We start from the raw sequence: 25206 nt of genomic DNA on the forward strand, positions 1-25206 counted from the left end.
CAGACAGGTGTACTATACTGTATAAAACACCATATTAAAAGATGGTCCAGCCCAATCTGCCCATGCAGACAGGTATACTATAGTGTATAAAACACCCTATTAAAAGAAAGATGGTTCAGCCCAATCTGCCCATGCAGACAGGTATACTATACTGTATAAAACACCCTATTAAAAGAAAGATGGTCCAGTCCAATCTGCCCATGCAGACAGGTGTACTATACTGTATAAAACACCCTATTAAAAGATGGTCCAGTCCAATCTGCCCATGCAGACAGGTGTACTATACTGTATAAAACACTCTATTAAAAGATGGTCCAGTCCAATCTGCCCATGCAGACAGGTGTACTATACTGTATAAAACACCATATTAAAAGATGGTCCAGCCCAATCTGCCCATGCAGACAGGTGTACTATACTGTATAAAACACCCTATTAAAAGAAAGATGGTCCAGTCCAATCTGCCCATGCAGACAGGTGTACTATACTGTATAAAACACCCTATTAAAAGAAAGATGGTCCAGTCCAATCTGCCCATGCAGACAGGTATACTATACTGTATAAAACACCCTATTAAAAGCTGGTCCAGCCCAATCTGCCCATGCAGACAGGTGTACTATACTGTATAAAACACCCTATTAAAAGATGGTCCAGCCCAATCTGCCCATGCAGACAGGTATACTATACTGTATAAAACACCCTATTAAAAGATGGTCCAGCCCAATCTGCCCATGCAGACAGGTGTACTATACTGTATAAAACACCCTATTAAAAGATGGTCCAGCCCAATCTGCCCATGCAGACAGGTATACTATACTGTATAAAACACCCTATTAAAAGATGGTCCAGCCCAATCTGCCCATGCAGACAGGTGTACTATACTGTATAAAACACCCTATTAAAAGAAAGATGGTTCAGCCCAATCTGCCCATGCAGACAGGTGTACTATACTGTATAAAACACCCTATTAAAAGATGGTCCAGTCCAATCTGCCCATGCAGACAGGTGTACTATACTGTATAAAACACCCTATTAAAAGATGGTCCAGTCCAATCTGCCCATGCAGACAGGTATACTATACTGTATAAAACACCCTTTTAAAAGATGGTCCAGCCCAATCTGCCCATGCAGACAGGTATACTATACTGTATAAAACACCCTATTAAAAGATGGTCCAGCCCAATCTGCCCATGCAGACAGGTATACTATACTGTATAAAACACTCTATTAAAAGATGGTCCAGCCCAATCTGCCCATGCAGACAGGTGTACTATACTGTATAAAACACTAATAATTAATTGTAATATTTTTAGAGTGTAGGACCAAACGTTTAATTCTCCCTGCATCAATTGACTGTTTCATCGTCATCACCACCACGACAGGCCAGTTCCTGTTGAGCCACATTCCAGAACATTCTCAGTTGAATTCTTCTGATGACCACATTCCCAGTCAGGCTGTGAGCTTCGAGGAAGCCATAACATAAAACGTATTGATATTACTCACAGTCAGTTAAATGCATCATCGTGATTGGTTCCTTTCTTATTAGGCTAAACTGCCGATATGTTATAACATAAGGAGATTGACACGAAAATGAAAAGGCGGTAATATATATTTGTTTAATATAATGTACGTGTATTTTCAAATATCATTAACTAGGCAGATATAGCATACAGCATAGTGAAGCCCAACATTTAGATAAAAATATTAAATTAGTCGTATAATAGCCTATATCAAATTGGACGAGATTAGAAACTGTCCAAGGCAGACGCAACAGGTGCTCTTTCAAAGTGAAACCACACCCAACTTGTTATCACCGTACCACCCCCTCAGTTTCAGTCGGACAAGTTTTTAAGACAACACTCCAGACTGTCAACGTTAGTTTACTTACACTGACTAGTGCTGCTGTATCACCTTAAGTTAGTAACAGCAGTCCAGAAGCCATGCCGAGCCAAGCGGAGCAGTGGATCCGCACTTCGATGCGCACCCCGGGCATTTTTATCTTCGGAATGGTCCTTGCCCCTTGCGGCTGGATCCTAAACCTCACAGCGACAGTGGCTCCCAACTGGAGAACCATCAACACTATCGCCTCACTGCCGGTTGATACGTACCTACAACAAGGCATCTGGGACATATGCAAGGTGTCCGACTCATCCCGAGTAAACCAATGTAACCAAAAGGACGACGCCTACTTCAGCAACCAGATTATAGAGGTCGCCCAGGGCTTGATGGTAGCGTCTCTGATATTGACTCTGATCGGGCTGGCCACGGCAACACCCGGGGTAAGGTGCTGGAAAGACCGCCCGAACTGGACAGTAGCCGGGCTGGGGGGAATGCTCATCTTTCTGTCTGGAGTCTTGACGATCATTCCTATTGCATGGTACACTCACATCCTCAAGGACATGGCCGCATCCAGCACCGACATTCGCGTCGGCTACTGTATTATTTTGGGATACATCGGGGGCATCTTCGAGCTACTGGGCGGCTTGGTCATGTTCATTGGGATATGTCGTTGCTGTGGCGGTAAGAACCGCGGAGAGACGCGAGTCTCGGAGACCACAGCACACTTCAGAAACACCAAAGCCCCACCGCGCCGCATCGAGGTGCCGAGCATAGCCCGAACCCGGAGTAGCGCTAGCAGCGTTCCCTACTCTAAAGACTCCATGGAAGACGACGCGGACTTCCCCCGGGCAAAGAGCACCTCGTACGGAGGAAGACGACCTGCTTATGACGTTGATCTGTGAGGACATTATGGTGAAGAGGGTCAGTTGCCATTGATACGTGTGACATGTATTCAATAGCACAACACAGCAACGTTACATATCGACCAAAGAAGGACATTTACCTCTACATGTAGGCATGTCGTTTTAACCATAAAACTAGACCTAATCTTGTTGTTTGGGTGAATATGATAGAAATAAATGATTTCACACGTTTGGGAATATGCCTATGATGTGGCCTATGGCGTGTTTGTATTTGAAGATGTAACGGTATTTACAAATGACAATGCCAGCTCCATAGAACATGGAATACAGTGCCTTCAGAAAGTATTCAGACCCCTTGACTTTTTCTACATTTTGTTAGGTTACAACCTTATTATAAAATTGATTAAATTGTTATTTTTTTCATCAAATCTACACACTACCCCGTAATGACAATGCAAAAACAGGCTTTTAGAAATGTTTGCTAATTTATAAAAAAATAAATATTACATTTACATAAGTATTCAGACCCTTGACTCAGTTCTTTGTTGAAGCACCTTTGGCAACAATTACAGCCTCGAGTCTTGGGTATAATGCTACAAGCTTGGTACACCTGTATTTGGGGAGTTTATCCCATTTTTCTCTGCAGATCCTCTCAAGTTCTGTCAGGTTGGATGGGGAGCGTTGCTGCACAGCTATTTTCAGGTCTCTCCAGAGATGTTCCATCGGGTTCAAGTCCGGGTTCTGGCTGGGCCACTCAAGGACATTCAGAGACTTGTCCCGAAGCCACTCCTGTGTTGTCTTGGCTGTGTGCTTAGGGTCGTTGTCCTGTTGGAAGGTGAACCTTCACCCCAGTCTGAGGTCCTGAGCGCTCTGGAGCAGGTTTTCATCAAGGATCTCTGTACTTTGCTCCGTTAATTTTTCCCTCAATCCTGACTAGTCTCCCAGTCCCTGCCGCTGAAAAACATCTCCACAGCATGATAATACCACTACCATGCTTCACCGTAGGGATGGTGCCAGGTTTCCTCCCAACGTGACGCTTGGCATTCAGGCAAAAGATTTGAATCTTGGTTTAATCAGACCAGAGAATCTTGTTTCTCATGGTCTGAGAGTCCTTTAGGTGCCTTTTGGCAAACTCCAAGTGGGCTGTCACATTCCTTTTACTGAGGAGGGGCTTCCGTCCAGCCCCTGAACCATAAAGGCCTGATTGGTGGCATGCTGCAGAGATGGTTGTCCTTCTGGAAGGTTCTCCCATCTCCACAGAGGAACTCCAGAGCTCTGTCAGAGTGACCATCAGGTTCTGGTCACCTCCCTGACAAAGTCCCTTCTCCCCCGATTGCTCAGTATTTGATGGGCGGCCAGCTCTAGGAAGAGTGTTGATGGTTCCAAACTTATTCCATTTAAGAATGAGGCCACTGTTCTTGGGAACCTTCAATGCTGCAGAAATGTTGTTTTTTTTAAACCTTTATTTAACTAGGCAAGTCAGATTAAGAACACATTCTTATTTTCAATGACGGCCTAGGAACGGGGGTTAACTGCCTTGTTCAGGGGCAGAACAACAGATTTTTACCTTGTCACCTTGGGGATTCGTTTTTGCAACCATCCTGGTTACTAGTCCAACGCTCTAACCACCTGCCTTACATTGCACTCCACGAGGAGCCTGCATGGCAGGCTGACTTCCTGTTACACGAGGGCAGCAAGAAGCCAAGGTAAGTTGCTAGCTAGCATTAAACTTATCTTATAAAAAATAACACTAACGTGTCCTGCGTTGCATATAATCAATGTGGTGCCTGTTAATTTCTCATTGAATCACAGCCTACTTCGACAAATGGGTGATGATTAATCAAGTGCATTTGCGAAAAAAGCACAGTCGTTGCACCAATGTACCATAAACATCAATGCCTTTCTTTAAAATCAATACACAAGTATATACTTTTAAACCTCCATATTTAGTTAATATTGCCTAACATGAATTTGTGTCACTTCTCTTGCGTTCCGTGCAAGCAGTCCGGGTATATACAGCAGTTCGGGCCGCCTGGCTCATTGCGAACTGTGTGAAGTCCATTTATTCCTAACAAAGGCCGTAATTAATTTGCCAGAATTGTACATAATGACAAAACATTGAAGGTTGTGCAATGTAACAGCAATATTTAGACTTAGGGATGCCACCCGTTAGATAAAATACGGAACGGTTCTGTATTTCACTGAAATAAACATTTCGTTTTCTAAATGATAGTTTCCGGATTCGACCATATTAATGACCAAAGGCTAGTATTTCTGTGTGTTATTATGTTATAATTAAGTCTATGATTTGATATTTCATAGAGCAGTCTGACTGAGCGATGGTAGGCAGTAGCAGGCTCGTTAGCTTTCATTCAAACAGCACCTTCGTGCGTTTGCCAGCAGCTTTACACAATTCTTCAAGCATTGCGCTGTTTATGACTTCAAGCCTATCAACCCGAGATTAGGCTGGTGTAACCGACGTGAAATGGCTAGCTAGTTAGTGGGTGCGCGCTAATAGCGTTTCAAACATCACTCGCTCTGACACTTGGGAGTGGTTGTTCCCCTTGCTCTACATGGGTAACGTTGCTTCGAGGGTGGCTGTTGTCGATGTGTTCCTGGTTCGAGCCCAGGTAGGAGCGAGGAGAGGGACGGAAGCTATACTGTTACACTGGCAATACTAAAGTGCCTATAAGAACATCCAATAGTCAAAGGTATATGAAATACAAATCGTATAGAGGGAAATAGTCCTATAATTCCTATAATAACTACAACCTAAAACTTCTTACCTGGGAATATTGAAGACTCATGTTAAAAGGAACCACCAGCTTTCATATGTTCTCATGTTCTGAGCAAGGAACTTAAACGTTAGCTTTTTTACATGGCACATATTGCACTTTTACTTTCTTCTCCAACACTTTGTTTTTGCATTATTTAAACCAAATTGAAAATGTTTCATTATTTATTTGAGGCTAAATTGATAGTATTTATGTATTATATTAAGTTATTGTTGTAATTGTCATTACAAAAAATAAAATAAAATAAATAGGCTGATTAATCGGTATCGTTTTTTTGGGTCCTCCAATAATCGGTATCGGCGTTGAAAAATCATAATCGGTCGACCTCTAGTCTATACCATCTACTGCATCTTGCCTATGCCGTTTGGCCATCGCTCATTCATTTTTATGTACATATTCTTATTCATTCCTTTACACTTGTGCGAATAAGGTAGTTGTGAAATTGTTAGGTTAGATTACTTGTTAGATATTACTGCGTGGTCGGAACTAGAAGCACAAGCATTTCGCTACACTCGCATTAAGAAATAAAATTTGATTTGATTGAGAAACATTTAAAGGATTATCAATGGAAACAGGATGCTCAATTTCGAGTCTCATAGAAAAGGGTCGGAATACTAGAAAAATTCTAAGAACCTGTTTTCGCTTTGTCATTATGGTATATTGTGTGGGGATTTCTGAGGAATTGCCTTTATTTTATCAATTTTATAATAAGACTAATGTAACAGAATGTGTTAAGTCAAGGGGTCTGAATACCATATACACAGATACACACCCTTAAATATTGGATGGGTCAGGATCTGTGTGCTCAAATCATTGTCTAAATGCACTTTACATTCTATTCCAGGAGGGTAGGCTGCTCAGACTACATGTTACTTCCTACTGGAAATAATTTCATTAAGGGCTGTTTGGCCTAGAAGTTATCCTACTGCTAGGCCTAGATGTTATGATCCTACTGCAAGTTATCCTACTGCTAGGCCTAGATGTTATGATCCTACTGCAAGTGATTTTATTTAGGGCTGTTAGGCCTACATGTTATCTTACTGTAGGATACAAGGGGTTTTATTAAATAAACTTTTTATAGTAGTGTTTTTCTGTTTAATATATTCTGTTCATTCCTACTGAGGGTTGACGTGTTGAATTAACAGTTTGACGACAGTAGTTTGACTCTACAGACTGAGGTGAACCTACAAGACAGAAGAGTGAAACAGAAGTCACAGGTGTCCCATTGAATTAGTTGCCAGACATCCACTAGGGTGAACACATCTCAGATTTTGCAGGACAGTGTAGCCACACACTCATATTTTGGGGTGCTTAACATCACCAGCACCACATCCTTATCTTGTTATAAGTGCAACGTGACAGGTTGGAATGTCTCAAATTATATTAGGTCTAATATATGTGACAAATGTACCTTTTTTTGTAAATTAGTGATGTTTTAATTTGTTAATAAAATGTGGGACATGATTGTTTGGTTGCAGGACAAAATGTGGGACATGATTGATTTGTCACCCTAACATCTGCTACCACTGTTCTTGATTAAACGTTGACAGATGACATGTTTAGTGCTTTTGTAAATAGAAAATGTGATACTTTCTACCAGGGGTTGTAACCGGTTCAGGGAACAGAACCGAAAACCGTAAAATACTTTTTCAAGAAACGGAACCGGGAAAGAAAGTGATCCATACTATTCTGGAACAGAACCGTTATTTTATAAGCAAGAGAACCAGTTAATAACGTTATTTTACATTCCAGGCATTTGTTTCTAATCCCGCAAAAAGAAAAACAAAGCTCCTATGCAAAGCCCTCACTCTGTCACTCAAGCGTATTCCAGTGTCTGCCTGAACATCTTTGAGTGTGAGCATGTTTAGGCTACCTGCCCCTAACCCTTCTAAAGCAGAGGCTACTGTACTGACAGTACACACTTTTTTTGATTTATTTCACCTTTATTTAACCAGGTAGGCCAGTTGAGAACAAGTTCTCATTTACAACTGCGACCTGGCCAAGATAAAGCAAAGCAGTACGACACAAACGACAGAGTTACACATGGGATTAACAAATGTAGTCAATAACACAATAGAAAAATCGATATACAGTGTGTGCAAATGTAGTAAGACTGGGGAGTTAAGGCAATAAATAGGCCATAGTGGCAAAATAATTACAATTTAGCAATTAAACACTGGAGTGATAGATGTGCAGAAGATTAATTTGCAAGTAGAGATACTGGGGTGCAAAAGAGCAAGTAATAATATGGGGATGAGGTAGTTGGGTGTGCTATTTAGCAGAGAACTGGAAGGAAAGGCGGCCAAAGGAGGAGTTGGCTTTGGGGATGACCAGTGAAATATACCTGCTGGAGCACGTGCTACGGGTGGGTGTTGTTATCGTGACCAGTGAGCTGAGATAAGGCGGCGCTTGACCTAGCATAGACCTATAGATGACCTGGAGCCAGTGGGTCTGGCGACGAATATGTAGCGAGGGCCAGCCGACTAGAGCATACAGGTCGCAGTGGTGGGTGGTATAAGGCGCTTTGGTAACAAAACGGATGGCACTGATATAAAATATACCTGGTGGAGCGCGTGCTACAGGTGGGTGCTGCTATGGTGACCAGTGAGTTGAGATAAGGCGGGGCTTTACACCACTTTTTACAGTACAAGCTTGATTCAGAAGATATGGAGATACATATTTAATTAGCTAGAAGAGAATGGATTCACTTTAAGTGCTAGTTAAGGATACTATAGACCTAGTTATCACATTTCATGTTGGATTTATTAACTACAAAAAGGTAATACTTGTTTTAATGCTGGTGCCCTTCTGGTACACTTGTCTGTCCATCACACATATAAACTAGCTTAACTGCTCTATCCGCACTGATTGGTTTAGTCATTTAATAAGTTCAATGTTTACATTTTTTTTTGATTTGACAGGTTATAAAAAGGAACAATATACACTGATACATTTTTTGTTACTTCAAAATAGTTCAGAACTTTATTTTGTTGGTCAGAAGAGTGGGACGAAACGATTATAAAATAATTTTGGTTCCAAACCCTGCTTTCTACTCTAGTAATGCCAACACGTTTCTTTGTTGGCCCAGTGCATGGATGTCATAAACAGGTCAAAACTAGGCCTAGTGATCTACAGGTTAGTTCTACAAAGTGTGATGGGTTCAACAAATGTGATAAACAATCCGTTTAAAAGGATACCACTAGGAGACATTGATCACACAGAAGTAAACAGTGTTTTAATGTGAATTTGCCCAGGTTTAAGCATATACAAAATGCAGATGCAAGAACAAAGCTTAAAAAAATACAATGGATAAAATATGCGTCTACAATATTTATTCAAGAAAATAAAAGCATTTTATGGAATTAACAAGGCGGTTGTGTGATCCGAAGATCCATGACTGTACAGGCTTCCATTATGTTCTCACCAACCTCCTGAGGGAGAGACTGGAGCAGCTTGAAATTAAGACATAAAAACTCACTTTAGAGTTTACAGTTACAAGAGAAAATGATATCAGCGAGGGGACCAGACTTGTATACAGTGTATATTTTCAAACCTTTGTAGCCAATGAAAAGCTCCGTTGGAATTCCTGTCATGTTTTGGAGCAACTGAATGTTGCCATTGCTTAGGTGTGCCTATTAGTCACTCATGAGTCAGAGATAACACTAAGTCAGGCAACACAAAATCAGTCAAACAAACCACAAGCAACACAACCACAACAAACCAATCAGGCAACACAACCCAGTCAGGCAACACAACCCAGTCAGGCAACACAACCCAGTCAGGCAACGGAATGCATCACCACACTAATCAGTTATAACAGCATGCATCACCATATAAACCAGACAGGCCAGGATCAGTGTGAGAAAAGCTGCTGCTCGTCGAGGCTTTGGTTTCCAAGAATAAAAAGTATAAAGTTAGTCAGTATAAAGACGTAACCAAAAAAAACCAATCCTTTATTTGTGTAGTCCCACCATATATGGATTTATATTAGTACCACAGCATAGTTGTTTATATAATTAGTCCTATGGAATAGTAGTTAACACTAGTAGTACTAGCACATGTAGTTTATATGAATAGTACTACAGTATATAGTTATTTATACATGTACCAGGGATGAGCCAATGAAAAGGACAAGCTCTGATGTTGGACAGTAAACTTCACTTTGATCTAAGGCACTCAGCAGCACAATAGGGATAGTCATGCAATCATAAATATGCAAGACAAAACCTGTTTTGAAGAACACTGCAGCCTGTATAGAACAGTGTTTATTTTCAAACCTCAATCCCCAGCGGATGCTTTCTGTTGCCAATGAAAAACACTGTTGGACTGACTGGTTTACCAGCATTGAAATTCCTGTCATGTTTTGGAGAAAACGTGTTAAATGTCTCCACTCCTTAAGTGTGCCTTTCAATCACTTGTCCTGAGTCAGATAACACTACCAGTCAGGCCAGGCTCTAAAGGAGGTAAGCCAGTCAGGCCAGGCTCTAAAGGAGGTAAGCCAGTCAGGCCAGGCTCTAAAGGAGGTAAGCCAGTCAGGCCAGGCTCTAAAGGAGGTAAGCCAGTCAGGCCAGGCTCTAAAGGAGGTAAGCCAGTCAGGCCAGGCTCTAAAGGAGGTAAGCCAGTCAGGCCAGGCTCTAAAGGAGGTAAGCCAGTCAGGCCAGGCTCTAAAGGAGGTAAGCAGGTCAGGCCAGGCTCTAAAGGAGGTAAGCCAGTCAGGCCAGGCTCTGAAGGAGGTAAGCCAGTCAGGCCAGGCTCTAAAGGAGGTAAGCCAGTCAGGCCAGGCTCTAAAGGAGGTAAGCCAGTCAGGCCAGGCTCTAAAGGAGGTAAGCAGGTCAGGCCAGGCTCTAAAGGAGGTAAGCAGGTCAGGCCAGGCTCTAAAGGAGGTAAGCCAGTCAGGCCAGGCTCTAAAGGAGGTAAGCCAGTCAGGCCAGGCTCTAAAGGAGGTAAGCCAGTCAGGCCAGGCTCTAAAGGAGGTAAGCCAGTCAGGCCAGGCTCTAAAGGAGGTAAGCCAGTCAGGCCAGGCTCTAAAGGAGGTAAGCCAGTCAGGCCAGGCTCTAAAGGAGGTAAGCCAGTCAGGCCAGGCTCTAAAGGAGGTAAGCCAGTCAGGCCAGGCTCTAAAGGAGGTAAGCCAGTCAGGCCAGGCTCTAAAGGAGGTAAGCCAGTCAGGCCAGGCTCTAAAGGAGGTAAGCCAGTCAGGCCAGGCTCTAAAGGAGGTAAGCAGGTCAGGCCAGGCTCTAAAGGAGGTAAGCCAGTCAGGCCAGGCTCTAAAGGAGGTAAGCCAGTCAGGCCAGGCTCTAAAGGAGGTAAGCAGGTCAGGCCAGGCTCTAAAGGAGGTAAGCCAGTCAGGCCAGGCTCTAAAGGAGGTAAGCCAGTCAGGCCAGGATCAAATGGAAGGAAAGGATCCTACAAAAAATGACATGTTGAGAAATGTAATTTTGACGTAGCCTTTCATTTTTGGGTTTAACTAGGCAAGTCAGTTGAGAATAAATTCTTATTTACAATGACGGCCTACCCCGGCCAAACTCTAACCCGGACAACGCTGGGCCAATTGTGCGCCGCCCTATGGGACTCCTAATCACAGTCGGTTGTGATACAGCCTGGAATCGAACCAGGGTCTGTAGTGACACCTTTAGCACTGAGATGCAGTGCCTTAGACCGCTGCGCCACTCTGGAGTAACGACTTTTCAAATAAGTCACGTTACACGTTATGTTCGGTGACAGTTTGTTAGCAATGCTAGCCTTACGAACTGCATAGCATATCATTACAGCAGTTGCTTGTAGGTTACCGTATGTTAGCAAGCTACTAATACATCAAACTGAAATATTAACTATATACTAACTATCCAACATTTATTGACTTGATTATTCTTTGCTTAGCTAAGTGGTATAGTCTTTGTGGGTTCTCAATGAAGTCGTAAAATGTCTAGCTAGTAATATGTTAGCTATGCTAACAAGAAGTTGCATAGCAACAGCATCAACTACCGAAAGACAGGCGAAGCGCTAGTACAATCAACTGAAAGGATACCGGTCATTTACAGATATACTAAAATCAACAAACAGTATATAGTATGTAATATACACTTAAGTATGTAGTATACAGTTTGTTAGTATTCGAACACAGCTATAGCCAAAAAAAACAGTCCTTACTTTATACGAGTAGTACTACCATATATGGATTTCTATTAGTACCACAGCATAGTTGTTTATATAAGAAGTCCTATGGTATAGTAAACACTAGTGTATGTAGTTCATATGAAGAATACTACAGTATATAGTTAATATAAATAGTACTACAGTATATAATTGTTTGTACCGGGGATAAAGCCTGACGAAGGGGATGTGCTCCGATGTTGGACCGTCAACCAAACCTACAAGAAGAGTGTGACAACGTCATTAAAATCACAGAACAGATATTCAATTCACTAGACATGTCAAACACTTCATAAACTTTAAACATTTATACAAATTGTTTTAACTAGTGTAAATAACATCGTACCAGTTTTTTTCTTAACATGAAATTCATGTTTGTGGCATGAGTTATAGTTCAGTTATTGCTAATTATTGTGTGAGAATGTGGTTGAATGTCCTACCTTGAGTATGGTGGTGCTACAGAACGTCTCTCTCTAAACCACGAGAATCCTTGGCTGCAGCTTTCCTATAACGACACAAACATTAGCACAAGTGTTCCAAGTATGTTCAGTTGGCTGTATTTATATTTAATTATGATGATAATAATTCTATAGTTACCACCTTTTGACCTTGAACCTCTGCCTGACGAAAGCAATGAGGAAGGAGAGGAGGAGGATGCCAACGATAAAGGCCAATACCCCCAGGGTGAGCGGAACACTGATTGCCTCATTGACACTCTCATGGCAGAACTCTCCTCTGTACCCCAGGATACACTCACAGGTGGTGGCCTGTCCCTGAGCCACACAGTGACCATGTCCTTTACACAGCTGGGCAGCACAGGTCTGGAGGTCCAGACCACGCACCACACCATCGTCCAGGTGGAGGGTTACGGTGGGAGAGATAGCCATGACGTCGGCTGAGCCTCAGATCACAACAGGGTAGCTGAGGATGGAGCAAAGATCTAAAGCCTTAACATACAGTAATATGTGTTCTAATGTAATACATACAGTACCATCTATTTATTTTTTATTTTAGCTTTATTTAACTAGGAAAGTCAGTTAAGAACAAATTCTTATTTTCAATGACGGCCTTGGAACAGTGGGTTAACTGTCATGGTTCAGGGGGCGACAGATTTGTACCTTGTCAGCTCGGGGATTTGAAGTTGAAGTTTTGAAGGTTTGAAGTCTAACCACTAGGCTACGCTGCCGCCCCTATACCATGTGTTCTAATGTAATACATACAGTATGTATAGTAACATCTATAGCATCTATACCATGTGTTCTGTAATACATACAGTATGTATAGTAACATCTATACCATGTGTTCTGTAATACATACAGTATGTATAGTAACATCTATACCATGTGTTCTGTAATACATACAGTATGTATAGTAACATCTATAGCATCTATACCATGTGTTCTAATGTAATACATACAGTATGTGTAGTAACATCTATAGCATCTATACCATGTGTTCTGTAATACATACAGTATGTTACTATACATCTATAGCATCTATACCATGTGTTCTAATGTAATACATACAGTATGTATAGTAACATCTATAGCATCTATACCATGTGTTCTAATGTAATACATACAGTATGTATAGTAACATCTATAGCATCTATACCATGTGTTCTGTAATACATACAGTATGTATAGTAACATCTATACCATGTGTTCTAATGTAATACATACAGTATGTATAGTAACATCTATAGCATCTATACCATGTGTTCTGCAATACATACAGTATGTATAGTAACATCTATAGCATCTATACCATGTGTTCTGTAATACATACAGTATGTTACTATACATCTATAGCATCTATACCATGTGTTCTAATGTAATACATACAGTATGTATAGTAACATCTATACCATGTGTTCTGTAATACATACAGTATGTATAGTAACATCTATACCATGTGTTCTGTAATACATACAGTATGTGTAGTAACATCTATACAATCTATAACATGTGTTCTGTAATACATACAGTATGTGTAGTAACATCTATACCATGTGTTCTAATGTAATACATAAAGTATGTATAGTAACATCTATAGCATCTATACCATGTGTTCTGTAATACATACAGTATGTATAGTAACATCTATAGCATCTATACCATGTGTTCTGTAATACATACAGTATGTATAGTAACATCTATAGCATCTATACCATGTGTTCTAATGTAATACATACAGTATGTATAGTAACATCTATAGCATCTATACCATGTGTTCTGTAATACATACAGTATGTATAGTAACATCTATACCATGTGTTCTAATGTAATACATACAGTATGTATAGTAACATCTATAGCATCTATGCCATGTGTTCTAATGTAATACATACAGTATGAATAGTAACATCTATACCATGTGTTCTGTAATACATACAGTATGTATAGTAACATCTATAGCATCTATACCATGTGTTCTAATGTAATACATACAGTATGTATAGTAACATCTATACCATGTGTTCTAATGTAATACATACAGTATGTATAGTAACATCTATACCATGTGTTCTGTAATACATATAGTATGTATAGTAACATCTATAGCATCTATACCATGTGTTCTAATGTAATACATACAGTATGTATAGTAACATCTATACCATGTGTTCTGTAATACATATAGTATGTATAGTAACATCTATAGCATCTATACCATGTGTTCTAATGTAACACATACAGTATGTATAGTAACATCTATAGCATCTATACCATGTGTTCTGTAATACATATAGTATGTATAGTAACATCTATACCATGTGTTCTGTAATACATACAGTATGTATAGTAACATCTATACCATGTGTTCTGTAATACATACAGTATGTATAGTAACATCTATACCATGTGTTCTGTAATACATATAGTATGTATAGTAACATCTATAGCATCTATACCATGTGTTCTAATGTAACACATACAGTATGTATAGTAACATCTATATCATCTATACCATGTGTTCTAATGTAATACATACAGTATGTATAGTAACATCTATAGCATCTATACCATGTGTTCTGTAATACATACAGTATGTATAGTAACATCTATCCCATGTGTTCTAATGTAATACATATAGTATGTATAGTAACATCTATAGCATCTATACCATGTGTTCCGTAATACATACAGTATGTATAGTAACATCTATACCATGTGTTCTGTAATACATATAGTATGTATAGTAACATCTATATCATCTATACCATGTGTTCTAATGTAATACATACAGTATGTATAGTAACATCTATAGCATCTATACCATGTGTTCTGTAATACATACAGTATGTGTAGTAACATCTATACCATCTATAACATGTGTTCTGTAATACATACAGTATGTATAGTAACATCTATAGCATCTATACCATGTGTTCTAATGTAATACATACAGTATGTATAGTAACATCTATACCATCTATACCATGTGTTCTAATGTAATACATACAGTATGTATAGTAACATCTATAGCATGTGTTCTAATGTAATACATACAGTATGTATAGTAACATCTATAGCATCTATACCATGTGTTCTAATGTAATACATACAGTATGAATAGTAACATCTATACCATGTGGTCTAATGTAATACATACAGTATGAATAGTAACATCTATACCATGTGTTCTGTAATACATACAGTATGTATAGTAACATCTATAGCATCTATACCATGTGTCCTAATGTAATACATACAGTATGAATAGTAACATCTATAGCATCTATACCATGTGTTCTGTAATACATACAGTATGTATAGTAACATCTATCCCATGTGTTCTAATGTAATACATATAGTATGTATAGTAACATCTATAGCATCTATACCATGTGTTCCGTAACACATACAGTATGTATAGTAACATCTATCCCATGTGTTCTAATGTAATACATATAGTATGTATAGTAACATCTATACCATGTGTTCTAATGTAATACATACAGTATGTATAGTAACATCTATAGCATCTATACCATGTGTTCTGTAATACATACAGTATGTATAGTAACATCTATACCATGTGTTCTAATGTAATACATACAGTATGTATAGTAACATCTATAGCATCTATACCATGTGTTCTGCAATACATACAGTATGTGTAGTAACATCTATAGCATCTATACCATGTGTTCTGTAATACATACAGTATGTATAGTAACATCTATACCATGTGTTCTAATGTAATACATACAGTATGTATAGTAACATCTATACCATGTGTTCTAATGTAATACATACAGTATGTATAGTAACATCTATACCATGTGTTCTGTAATACATATAGTATGTATAGTAACATCTATACCATGTGTTCTGTAATACATATAGTATGTATAGTAACATCTATATCATCTATACCATGTGTTCTGTAATACATACAGTATGTATAGTAACATCTATACCATGTGTTCTGTAATACATACAGTATGTATAGTCACATCTATAGCATCTATACCATGTGTTCTGTAATACATACAGTATGTATAGTAACATCTATCCCATGTGTTCTGTAATACATACAGTATGTATAGTAACATCTATACCATGTGTTCTAATGTAATACATACAGTATGAATAGTAACATCTATAGCATCTATACCATGTGTTCCGTAATACATACAGTATGTATAGTAACATCTATCCCATGTGTTCTGTAATACATATAGTATGTATAGTAACATCTATACCATGTGTTCTGTAATACATATAGTATGTATAGTAACATCTATAGCATATATACCATGTGTTCTGTAATACATACAGTATGTATAGTAACATCTATACCATGTGTTCTAATGTAATACATATAGTATGTATAGTAACATCTATCCCATGTGTTCTAATGTAATACATACAGTATGTATAGTAACATCTATAGCATCTATACCATGTGTTCCGTAATACATACAGTATGTATAGTAACATCTATCCCATGTGTTCTGTAATACATACAGTATGTATAGTAACATCTATAGCATCTATACCATGTGTTCAGTAATACATACAGTATGTATAGTAACATCTATACCATGTGTTCTAATGTAATACATATAGTATGTATAGTAACATCTATCCCATGTGTTCTAATGTAATACATACAGTATGTATAGTAACATCTATACCATGTGTTCTAATGTAATACATACAGTATGTATAGTAACATCTATAGCATCTATACCATGTGTTCTAATGTAATACATACAGTATGTATAGTAACATCTATACCATGTGTTCTGTAATACATACAGTATGTATAGTAACATCTATAGCATCTATACCATGTGTTCTAATGTAATACATACAGTATGTATAGTAACATCTATACCATGTGTTCTGTAATACATACAGTATGTATAGTAACATCTATAGCATCTATACCATGTGTTCTAATGTAATACATACAGTATGTATAGTAACATCTATAGCATCTATACCATGTGTTCTGTAATACATACAGTATGTATAGTAACATCTATAGCATCTATACCATGTGTTCTAATGTAATACATACAGTATGTATAGTAACATCTATAGCATCTATACCATGTGTTCTGTAATACATACAGTATGTATAGTAACATCTATAGCATCTATACCATGTGTTCTAATGTAATACATACAGTATGTATAGTAACATCTATACCATGTGTTCTAATGTAATACATACAGTATGTATAGTAACATCTATACCATGTGTTCTGTAATACATACAGTATGTATAGTAACATCTATACCATGTTTTCTGTAATACATACAGTATGTATAGTAACATCTATAGCATCTATACCATGTGTTCTAATGTAATACATACAGTATGTATAGTAACATCTATACCATGTGTTCTGTAATACATATAGTATGTATAGTAACATCTATAGCATCTATACCATGTGTTCTAATGTAATACATACAGTATGTATAGTAACATCTATAGCATCTATACCATGTGTTCTAATGTAATACATATAGTATGTATAGTAACATCTATAGCATCTATACCATGTGTTCTAATGTAATACATACAGTATGTATAGTAACATCTATAGCATCTATACCATGTGTTCTGTAATACATACAGTATGTATAGTAACATCTATCCCATGTGTTCTAATGTAATACATACAGTATGTATAGTAACATCTATACCATGTGTTCTAATGTAATACATACAGTATGTATAGTAACATCTATAGCATCTATACCATGTGTTCTGTAATACATACAGTATGTATAGTAACATCTATAGCATCTATACCATGTGTTCTAATGTAATACATACAGTATGTATAGTAACATCTATAGCATCTATACCATGTGTTCTGTAATACATACAGTATGTATAGTAACATCTATCCCATGTGTTCTAATGTAATACATACAGTATGTATAGTAACATCTATACCATGTGTTCTAATGTAATACATACAGTATGTATAGTAACATCTATAGCATCTATACCATGTGTTCTAATGTAATACATACAGTATGTATAGTAACATCTATAACATCTATGCCATGTGTTCTAATGTAATACATACAGTATGAATAGTAACATCTATACCATGTGTTCTGTAATACATACAGTATGTATAGTAACATCTATATCATCTATACCATGTGTTCCGTAATACATACAGTATGTATAGTAACATCTATACCATGTGTTCTAATGTAATACATACAGTATGTATAGTAACATCTATAGCATCTATACCATGTGTTCCGTAATACATACAGTATGTATAGTAACATCTATCCCATGTGTTCTGTAATACATACAGTATGTATAGTAACATCTATAGCATCTATACCATGTGTTCCGTAATACATACAGTATGTATAGTAACATCTATACCATGTGTTCTAATGTAATACATACAGTATGTATAGTAACATCTATAGCATCTATACCATGTGTTCTAATGTAATACATACAGTATGTATAGTAACATCTATAACATCTATGCCATGTGTTCTAATGTAATACATACAGTATGAATAGTAACATCTATACCATGTGTTCTGTAATACATACAGTATGTATAGTAACATCTATATCATCTATACCATGTGTTCCGTAATACATACAGTATGTATAGTAACATCTATACCATGTGTTCTAATGTAATACATACAGTATGTATAGTAACATCTATAGCATCTATACCATGTGTTCCGTAATACATACAGTATGTATAGTAACATCTATCCCATGTGTTCTGTAATACATACAGTATGTATAGTAACATCTATAGCATCTATACCATGTGTTCCGTAATACATACAGTATGTATAGTAACATCTATACCATGTGTTCTAATGTAATACATACAGTATGTATAGTAACATCTATCCCATGTGGTCTAATGTAATACATACAGTATGTATAGTAACATCTATACCATGTGTTCTGTAATACATACAGTATGTATAGTAACATCTATAGCATCTATACCATGTGTTCTAATGTAATACATACAGTATGTATAGTAACATCTATACCATGTGTTCTGTAATACATACAGTATGTATATTAACATCTATAGCATCTATACCATGTGTTCTAATGTAATACATACAGTATGTATAGTAACATCTATACCATGTGTTCTGTAATACATACAGTATGTATAGTAACATCTATAGCATCTATACCATGTGTTCTAATGTAATACATACAGTATGTATAGTAACATCTATAGCATCTATACCATGTGTTCTGTAATACATACAGTATGTATAGTAACATCTATAGCATCTATACCATGTGTTCTAATGTAATACATACAGTATGTATAGTAACATCTATAGCATCTATACCATGTGTTCTGTAATACATACAGTATGTATAGTAACATCTATATCATCTATACCATGTGTTCTGTAATACATACAGTATGTATAGTAACATCTATACCATGTGTTCTGTAATACATACAGTATGTATAGTAACATCTATAGCATCTATACCATGTGTTCTAATGTAATACATACAGTATGTATAGTAACATCTATACCATGTGTTCTAATGTAATACATACAGTATGTATAGTAACATCTATACCATGTGTTCTGTAATACATACAGTATGTATAGTAACATCTATACCATGTTTTCTGTAATACATACAGTATGTATAGTAACATCTATAGCATCTATACCATGTGTTCTAATGTAATACATACAGTATGTATAGTAACATCTATACCATGTGTTCTAATGTAATACATACAGTATGTATAGTAACATCTATAGCATCTATACCATGTGTTCTAATGTAATACATACAGTATGTATAGTAACATCTATACCATGTGTTCTAATGTAATACATACAGTATGAATAGTAACATCTAAACCATGTGTTATAAAATGTCTAAAAACCCGTTGTCGCTTTGTCATTTGAGTATTGTGTGTAGATAGATATTTTTTTTTATTCAATTTTAGAATAAGGCTGTAACTTAACAAAATGTGGAAAAAGGGTCTGAATACTTTTCGAACACACTGTATCCTCATTATGGCTGAGCTGACAGCTAGACTAGAAGACATGTGTGCTTATGGCTGAGCAGACAGCTAGATATGAATACAGATATATGTAGCAGAGCAGACAGCAACACTATAAAACAGATGTAGCTATGGCTGATCAGACATCTAGATTCAAAGACCGATGTAGCCTAGTTATGCTTGAGCAGCTTGGAAGCATCCAGTCAATCAGGTTCAACAGGATCACAGACCTTAAACAATGCCTCCAGGTGAGAAACTGAAAACACCCAAGGCAGGAATGGTGGAGAACATTACATACCAACACATCTCTAAAAGGTGTACTTACTAGTATCAGAGTGTAGAGAAGACTAACCAATCAGGGCGTAGAGAATGCTTCTTTAAAAGAGGATTCCTTGGTTTAATCTGGGATATGCATCTGAATGTAAACTGCTGCTGTAGAGGTGTTCAGAGAGACAGAAAAACTTTCTTTAACAAAATAAATCAGGAACAGGAAGGAGACGAGCCCTAACCCAAGCTCTGTGAATACCTGAAAACAGGAACTATCCGCTCAGCTAGAGCCAACTACCCCTCCCTGTTGGGAGGCAGTCACACAGTCACACTCACTGAACTGCTGCAGAGAAAACAGGCTGCCTGTGTAAAGACAGTCTAATTCTGATCTTTATTTCACTAATTGGTCTTTTGACAAATCAGATAAGCTCTGAAAAAGATCTGATGTGATTGGTCAAAAGAACAATTAGTGGAGAAAAAAATTATCAGACTGCCTGTGTAAAGGCAGCCACAGGAACAAACTCATGCAAATTTATGCTGAAAAAAATGTGAAATTAGGTGCAAATGTAGAGTTCAGATCTAGAACATTCAACCGTCAATCAGTTTCTGGGCAGTTCCTTCTACTGGTACTCGATACTGCTCTGGTTCGGCCACTGTGTAGAGTGAGACTTGCGCGTGTTGCATGACCTAATATTGCTGTCTAAGGGTCTTATGTTGTCTGATTAATCAGGCTGTAATACACAATTCAGCAGTGGTGTAAAGGCACCCAGTTGTCATACTGGAGTAAAGATACCTTCTTAATAGTAAATGACTCAAGTAAAAGTCACCCAGAAAAATACTACTTGAGTAAAAGTCTAAAAGTATTTGGTTTTAAATATACTTAAATATCAAAAGTAAATGTAATTGCAAAAATATACTTAAGTATCAAAAGTATAAATTATTTAAAATTCCTTATAATAAGCAAACAGCACCATCTTGGATTTGGATATATATCTATATCTATATATCTATATATCTATATATCTATATATCTATATATCTATATATATATATATATATATATATATATATATAGCCATAAGTACACTCTGAAAATGTAACGAGTACTTTTGGGCGACAGCAAAAATGTATGGAGTAAAAAGTACATTATTTTCTTTAGGAATGAAGTGAAGTAAAAGTTGTCAAAAATATGAATAGTAAAGTACAGACACCCAAAAAAACGACTTAGGTAGTAGTTTAAAGTACTTTACACCAGTGCAATTCATTGGTTTCATACATCCTGAACCATCGGAGTGCAAAATCCTGTAAATGTTCCTTTCAAGCCAGAATGTTGAATACATTTCATTTAAAACTCCACCGGTTGTCTGTGGGGTTGGTCCTTCAGCTGCTTGAAATTAGAATAGTATTGTTAACCAGACTTTTAGAGAGATGGTATGTTTGGCATTGCCAGCTGACTGCGAGGAAACCGCTAATTCGAAATGTTCAGTATGTGGTTCGGTTACTTTCGGCTATTGTTTACATATTACGCAAGTGTTTTTGTCATGTGCGTCAGAATGAAAACACACACCGGAAATATAAACTGACCGAAACATATACTTAAAGGCTCTAAAAAAAAAAAAAATTGGGTGAACAATACTTTCTTGTGAATCCTCAAATTTCCAGCAGCTGAAGGACAAACCGCACAGACAACAGGTAGAGTAAATTGATATGAAATTGTATTCAACATTCACACAATTTTGCACTTCAAGGTTTCAGACTGTGTACAGTATACCAATTCATTGTGCATTACAGCCTGATTAGTCATTTTGCACGCCAATGGTCTCATGAAGTGATCAGGAACGCAGTACTAGGCCTTAACTGGTCTGTAACCTGATTTAAAATGTGCATCTTTTGCTAGGTTTCCATCCAAAAAGGTGACAGATTTGTATTAAAACATTATAAAACCCACAAAGAAAATATGCACATTTTCTTAACAGTGGTGGTTCCAAACTGACTTGATAAAAATCTGTGTATTATGTAGTGCACACAAAGTAATGTTTCACTTAAGTTTATCTACCGAATAAAAAAATTCATAAATGGAATATGTTTGCATCACATTTACAACTCTACTGATAGATTTGTCCCAACTGTTGCGGTAAATAACCAATGTACCTACACTGGTCTTGACACGTGCTTGACAACTGAGCTACTTCCCTGTAGCTCAGTTGGTAGAGCATGGTGTTTGCAACGCCAGGGTTGTGGGTTCGATTCCCACGGGGGGCCAGTACAGGGAAAAAAAATGTATGAAATGTATGCATTCACTACTGTAAGTCGCTCTGGATAAGAGCGTCTGCTAAATGACTAAAATGTAAAAATGTAAAATGCAGTTTAGCCAACAGGTAGCTGATACAGTATGGGTAGGCGGTGCGGGTTGGCTGGTCTACATGAGATTATTATGAAGAGAGACAATATTTTTACTTGTCAAACGGCAGTCAAGCATCGATCATCATGTCAGCAGAAGACCCTCGATATTCATTGTAAAGGAGCATCAAGATCCACTTTCACCACCCTGTTAAATTCATAACAATTGATTTAATCTGTTGCCTAATAAACTGCATGGTTTCCTGAGTTGTAGTGGGAGGACCACACACCATATCAGGTTACTCCAAGTTTACTTCGATATGAAAGCATTTCCACCGCCATTTCTCGCATAATTCATTTTACCAACACAAAAAGATCACACAATGTCGAACAAGAAAATTCTGTCGGCATTTTATAAATTGTACCGAAACTTCCTGTTTCCATCACAGCGTTTTTTTTAATACTGTATGACTTTACTCGTATAACAACTGTGGTTGACGTGAGAAATCAGGACCGTGTATTATATACATGTGCTCAGGAGATCGCAAACTTACCGAGTTCAGGGCCAGCTCTTGACCACTTGGTCGTTGACAAAATAAATATGCACAATAAAAAAATATTTTTAAAAAGCTACTAGATCAGAAGACAGCCATAACTAGGCTAAATCTAACCCTAATTAAAGACGTTAACGAATACAAACAAGCAATGGCTTGTTGAAAGGCGTCTGGCCTCTTCTCTCTTCCAGACTGCCAACCAATCCTGAGTGCTCACACCTGAGTAATTATTAAGACTTCCTGGAAGAGCACATCACCTAAACTGGTTTCTGCTGCCCCCTGGGGATTTTTATTTACTTGACTTAACCTTTATTTAATGAGGCATGGTAATGTAGGGTGTTGTCTGTACAAGTTAGAGACAAACTAATGTTAGGTTTAATTGATATACTTATTTCATCTCTGCTATAGGCTCATTTTACTATGTGACTCTATGCTTATACATGAGTCATTCAATATGGCAGCCTTAGCCTCTAGGTTAGAAAAACAGGCCAGCAACTGGAGGTTTGCCTGTTCTGAATCCCAGTGCTGACAGGAAAAAAATATGTCAGGAAGTGAGCCTGCAACCGTAGGGTTGATGGCATCAATATCTCAGGTGCCACCTAATGCCCATGTTCCATTTAGCAAGGAACTTAAAAAACTGCTAATTGGGTGCTGCAATGTGGCTGCCCTCTGCTCCAGCCACTCTAACCTAATGTGTGTATTACAGGGGGGGTTGGATAAAAGCCTAAAACACATTTCTGGCGTGGATTTATAATCTGATAGTAATTCATGCCCTGTACTAGCCATATTACCTACATTGTTTAATCTGCCATTTGGCATAGTTTACATGTTCAGGCCATGTGGTACCCATTACTTGCTGCCGGCCTATTACATATCACATTCACCCAAGATGTGTTAGGTCGCGTCAATTCGAATCTGGTATCAGAACAAAATAGTCAGCACATAGTAACTTCTGATTTCTTTGTACTTTAATTAATGCAAACACATTTATGGTAAATATGTTCGTATATACGGGGTCGCTGTGTCACCACGCAGGGCAGACAGAGAACTGAGTTTCACATCCTTTGCTTTTCATTAAATACTCTGACAGAGATAGTTCCCACTCAATGCTGGCCTGTCAGAGGGAGGATGAGTGTGGTTTAAACTTCCTCATCCTATCGTTGGCGTGCAGGTTGGTCCCAACCTCAAGACGCCTCCTGTTGCCGGGCGTAGTTATTATCTTTGGCAGTCGATTTATCTTGTGACTGCACAATGCACAGTTCTCTAAAACCCCGACACCCCTCCGCATATACATTTCACCCATATCCTGCCCTTATCTGTTAACAAGCTCTTCCATATCCCTGATTTACAGCATCTGCATTCTTTCCATATGACTCAACATCCCATGAGCCCCTTCCTCTCACACAGCAGTATGCTCTTATCATATAGAGTATAAACGTAATATTATAGCATAGCTTCTTTGTTATATTATATAGGTTATGCAAACAAATAGTTGGTCAAACCCTAACAGATGGCAGGCCTAAGTCATCATGTCTAGCCCTCTACCAATACCCCTGCTTGTTTAAATCTTAGAATGCTACCACTAACTATTAGCCTTACTTGCCACTCACTATGGCGTTTATACTATATAGCAATCCAAAGCCCTTTGCATGCTAGGATTCATTATATATACCCTGTATACCTGTGTAGCTCAGTTGGTAGAGCATGGCGCTTGCAATGCCAGAGTTGTGGGTTTGATTCCCAAGGGGAACCAGTATGAAAATGTATGGACTTCACATTTACCCCTTTCTCCCCAATTGGTAGTTAGTCTTGTCCCATCGCTGCAACTCCCTTACGGAATCTGGGGAGGGGAAGGTCGAGAGCCATGTGTCCTC

At 37.8% G+C, this 25206-nt stretch overlaps 2 protein-coding genes across 5 annotated transcripts; one reads left to right on the plus strand and one right to left on the minus strand.

Annotated features, from left to right (window-relative positions):
* Window positions 1-1844: 1844 nt before the first annotated feature.
* Window positions 1845-3219, plus strand: cldn23.1 (claudin 23.1). The gene has a single exon (XM_014188294.3). The coding sequence runs from the start codon at window positions 1938-1940 to the stop codon at window positions 2736-2738; it is 801 nt and encodes a 266-aa protein (XP_014043769.1). The 5' UTR covers window positions 1845-1937; the 3' UTR covers window positions 2739-3219.
* Window positions 3220-8707: 5488 nt separating this feature from the next.
* Window positions 8708-23552, minus strand: LOC145858594 (uncharacterized). 4 transcript variants are annotated; one of them, XR_014379049.1, is made up of 6 exons: window positions 23333-23548; window positions 20497-20603; window positions 12245-12565; window positions 12085-12149; window positions 11808-11862; window positions 8708-8937 (listed from the first exon to the last, which is right to left on the minus strand). XR_014379049.1 is itself a non-coding variant. In XM_082957112.1 (5 exons), exons 3-4 carry the CDS (start codon window positions 12529-12531, stop codon window positions 12101-12103), a joined length of 336 nt encoding a protein of 111 aa, XP_082813238.1. In that variant the 5' UTR covers window positions 12532-12565; window positions 20497-20600; window positions 23333-23552; the 3' UTR covers window positions 8708-11862; window positions 12085-12100. The 4 variants fall into 4 exon arrangements, 2 of the variants coding, with proteins under 2 accessions (XP_082813238.1, XP_082813235.1); XR_014379048.1 differs by having other exon boundaries at window positions 8708-8946; XM_082957112.1 differs by having other exon boundaries at window positions 8708-11862; window positions 20497-20600; window positions 23333-23552.
* Between the last annotated feature and the right edge of the window lie 1654 nt (window positions 23553-25206).

The sequence above is a fragment of the Salmo salar genome, chromosome 01, assembly GCF_965601325.2.
Source record: "Salmo salar chromosome 01, fSalSal1, whole genome shotgun sequence".
NCBI classification, from domain to species: Eukaryota; Metazoa; Chordata; class Actinopteri; order Salmoniformes; family Salmonidae; genus Salmo; species Salmo salar.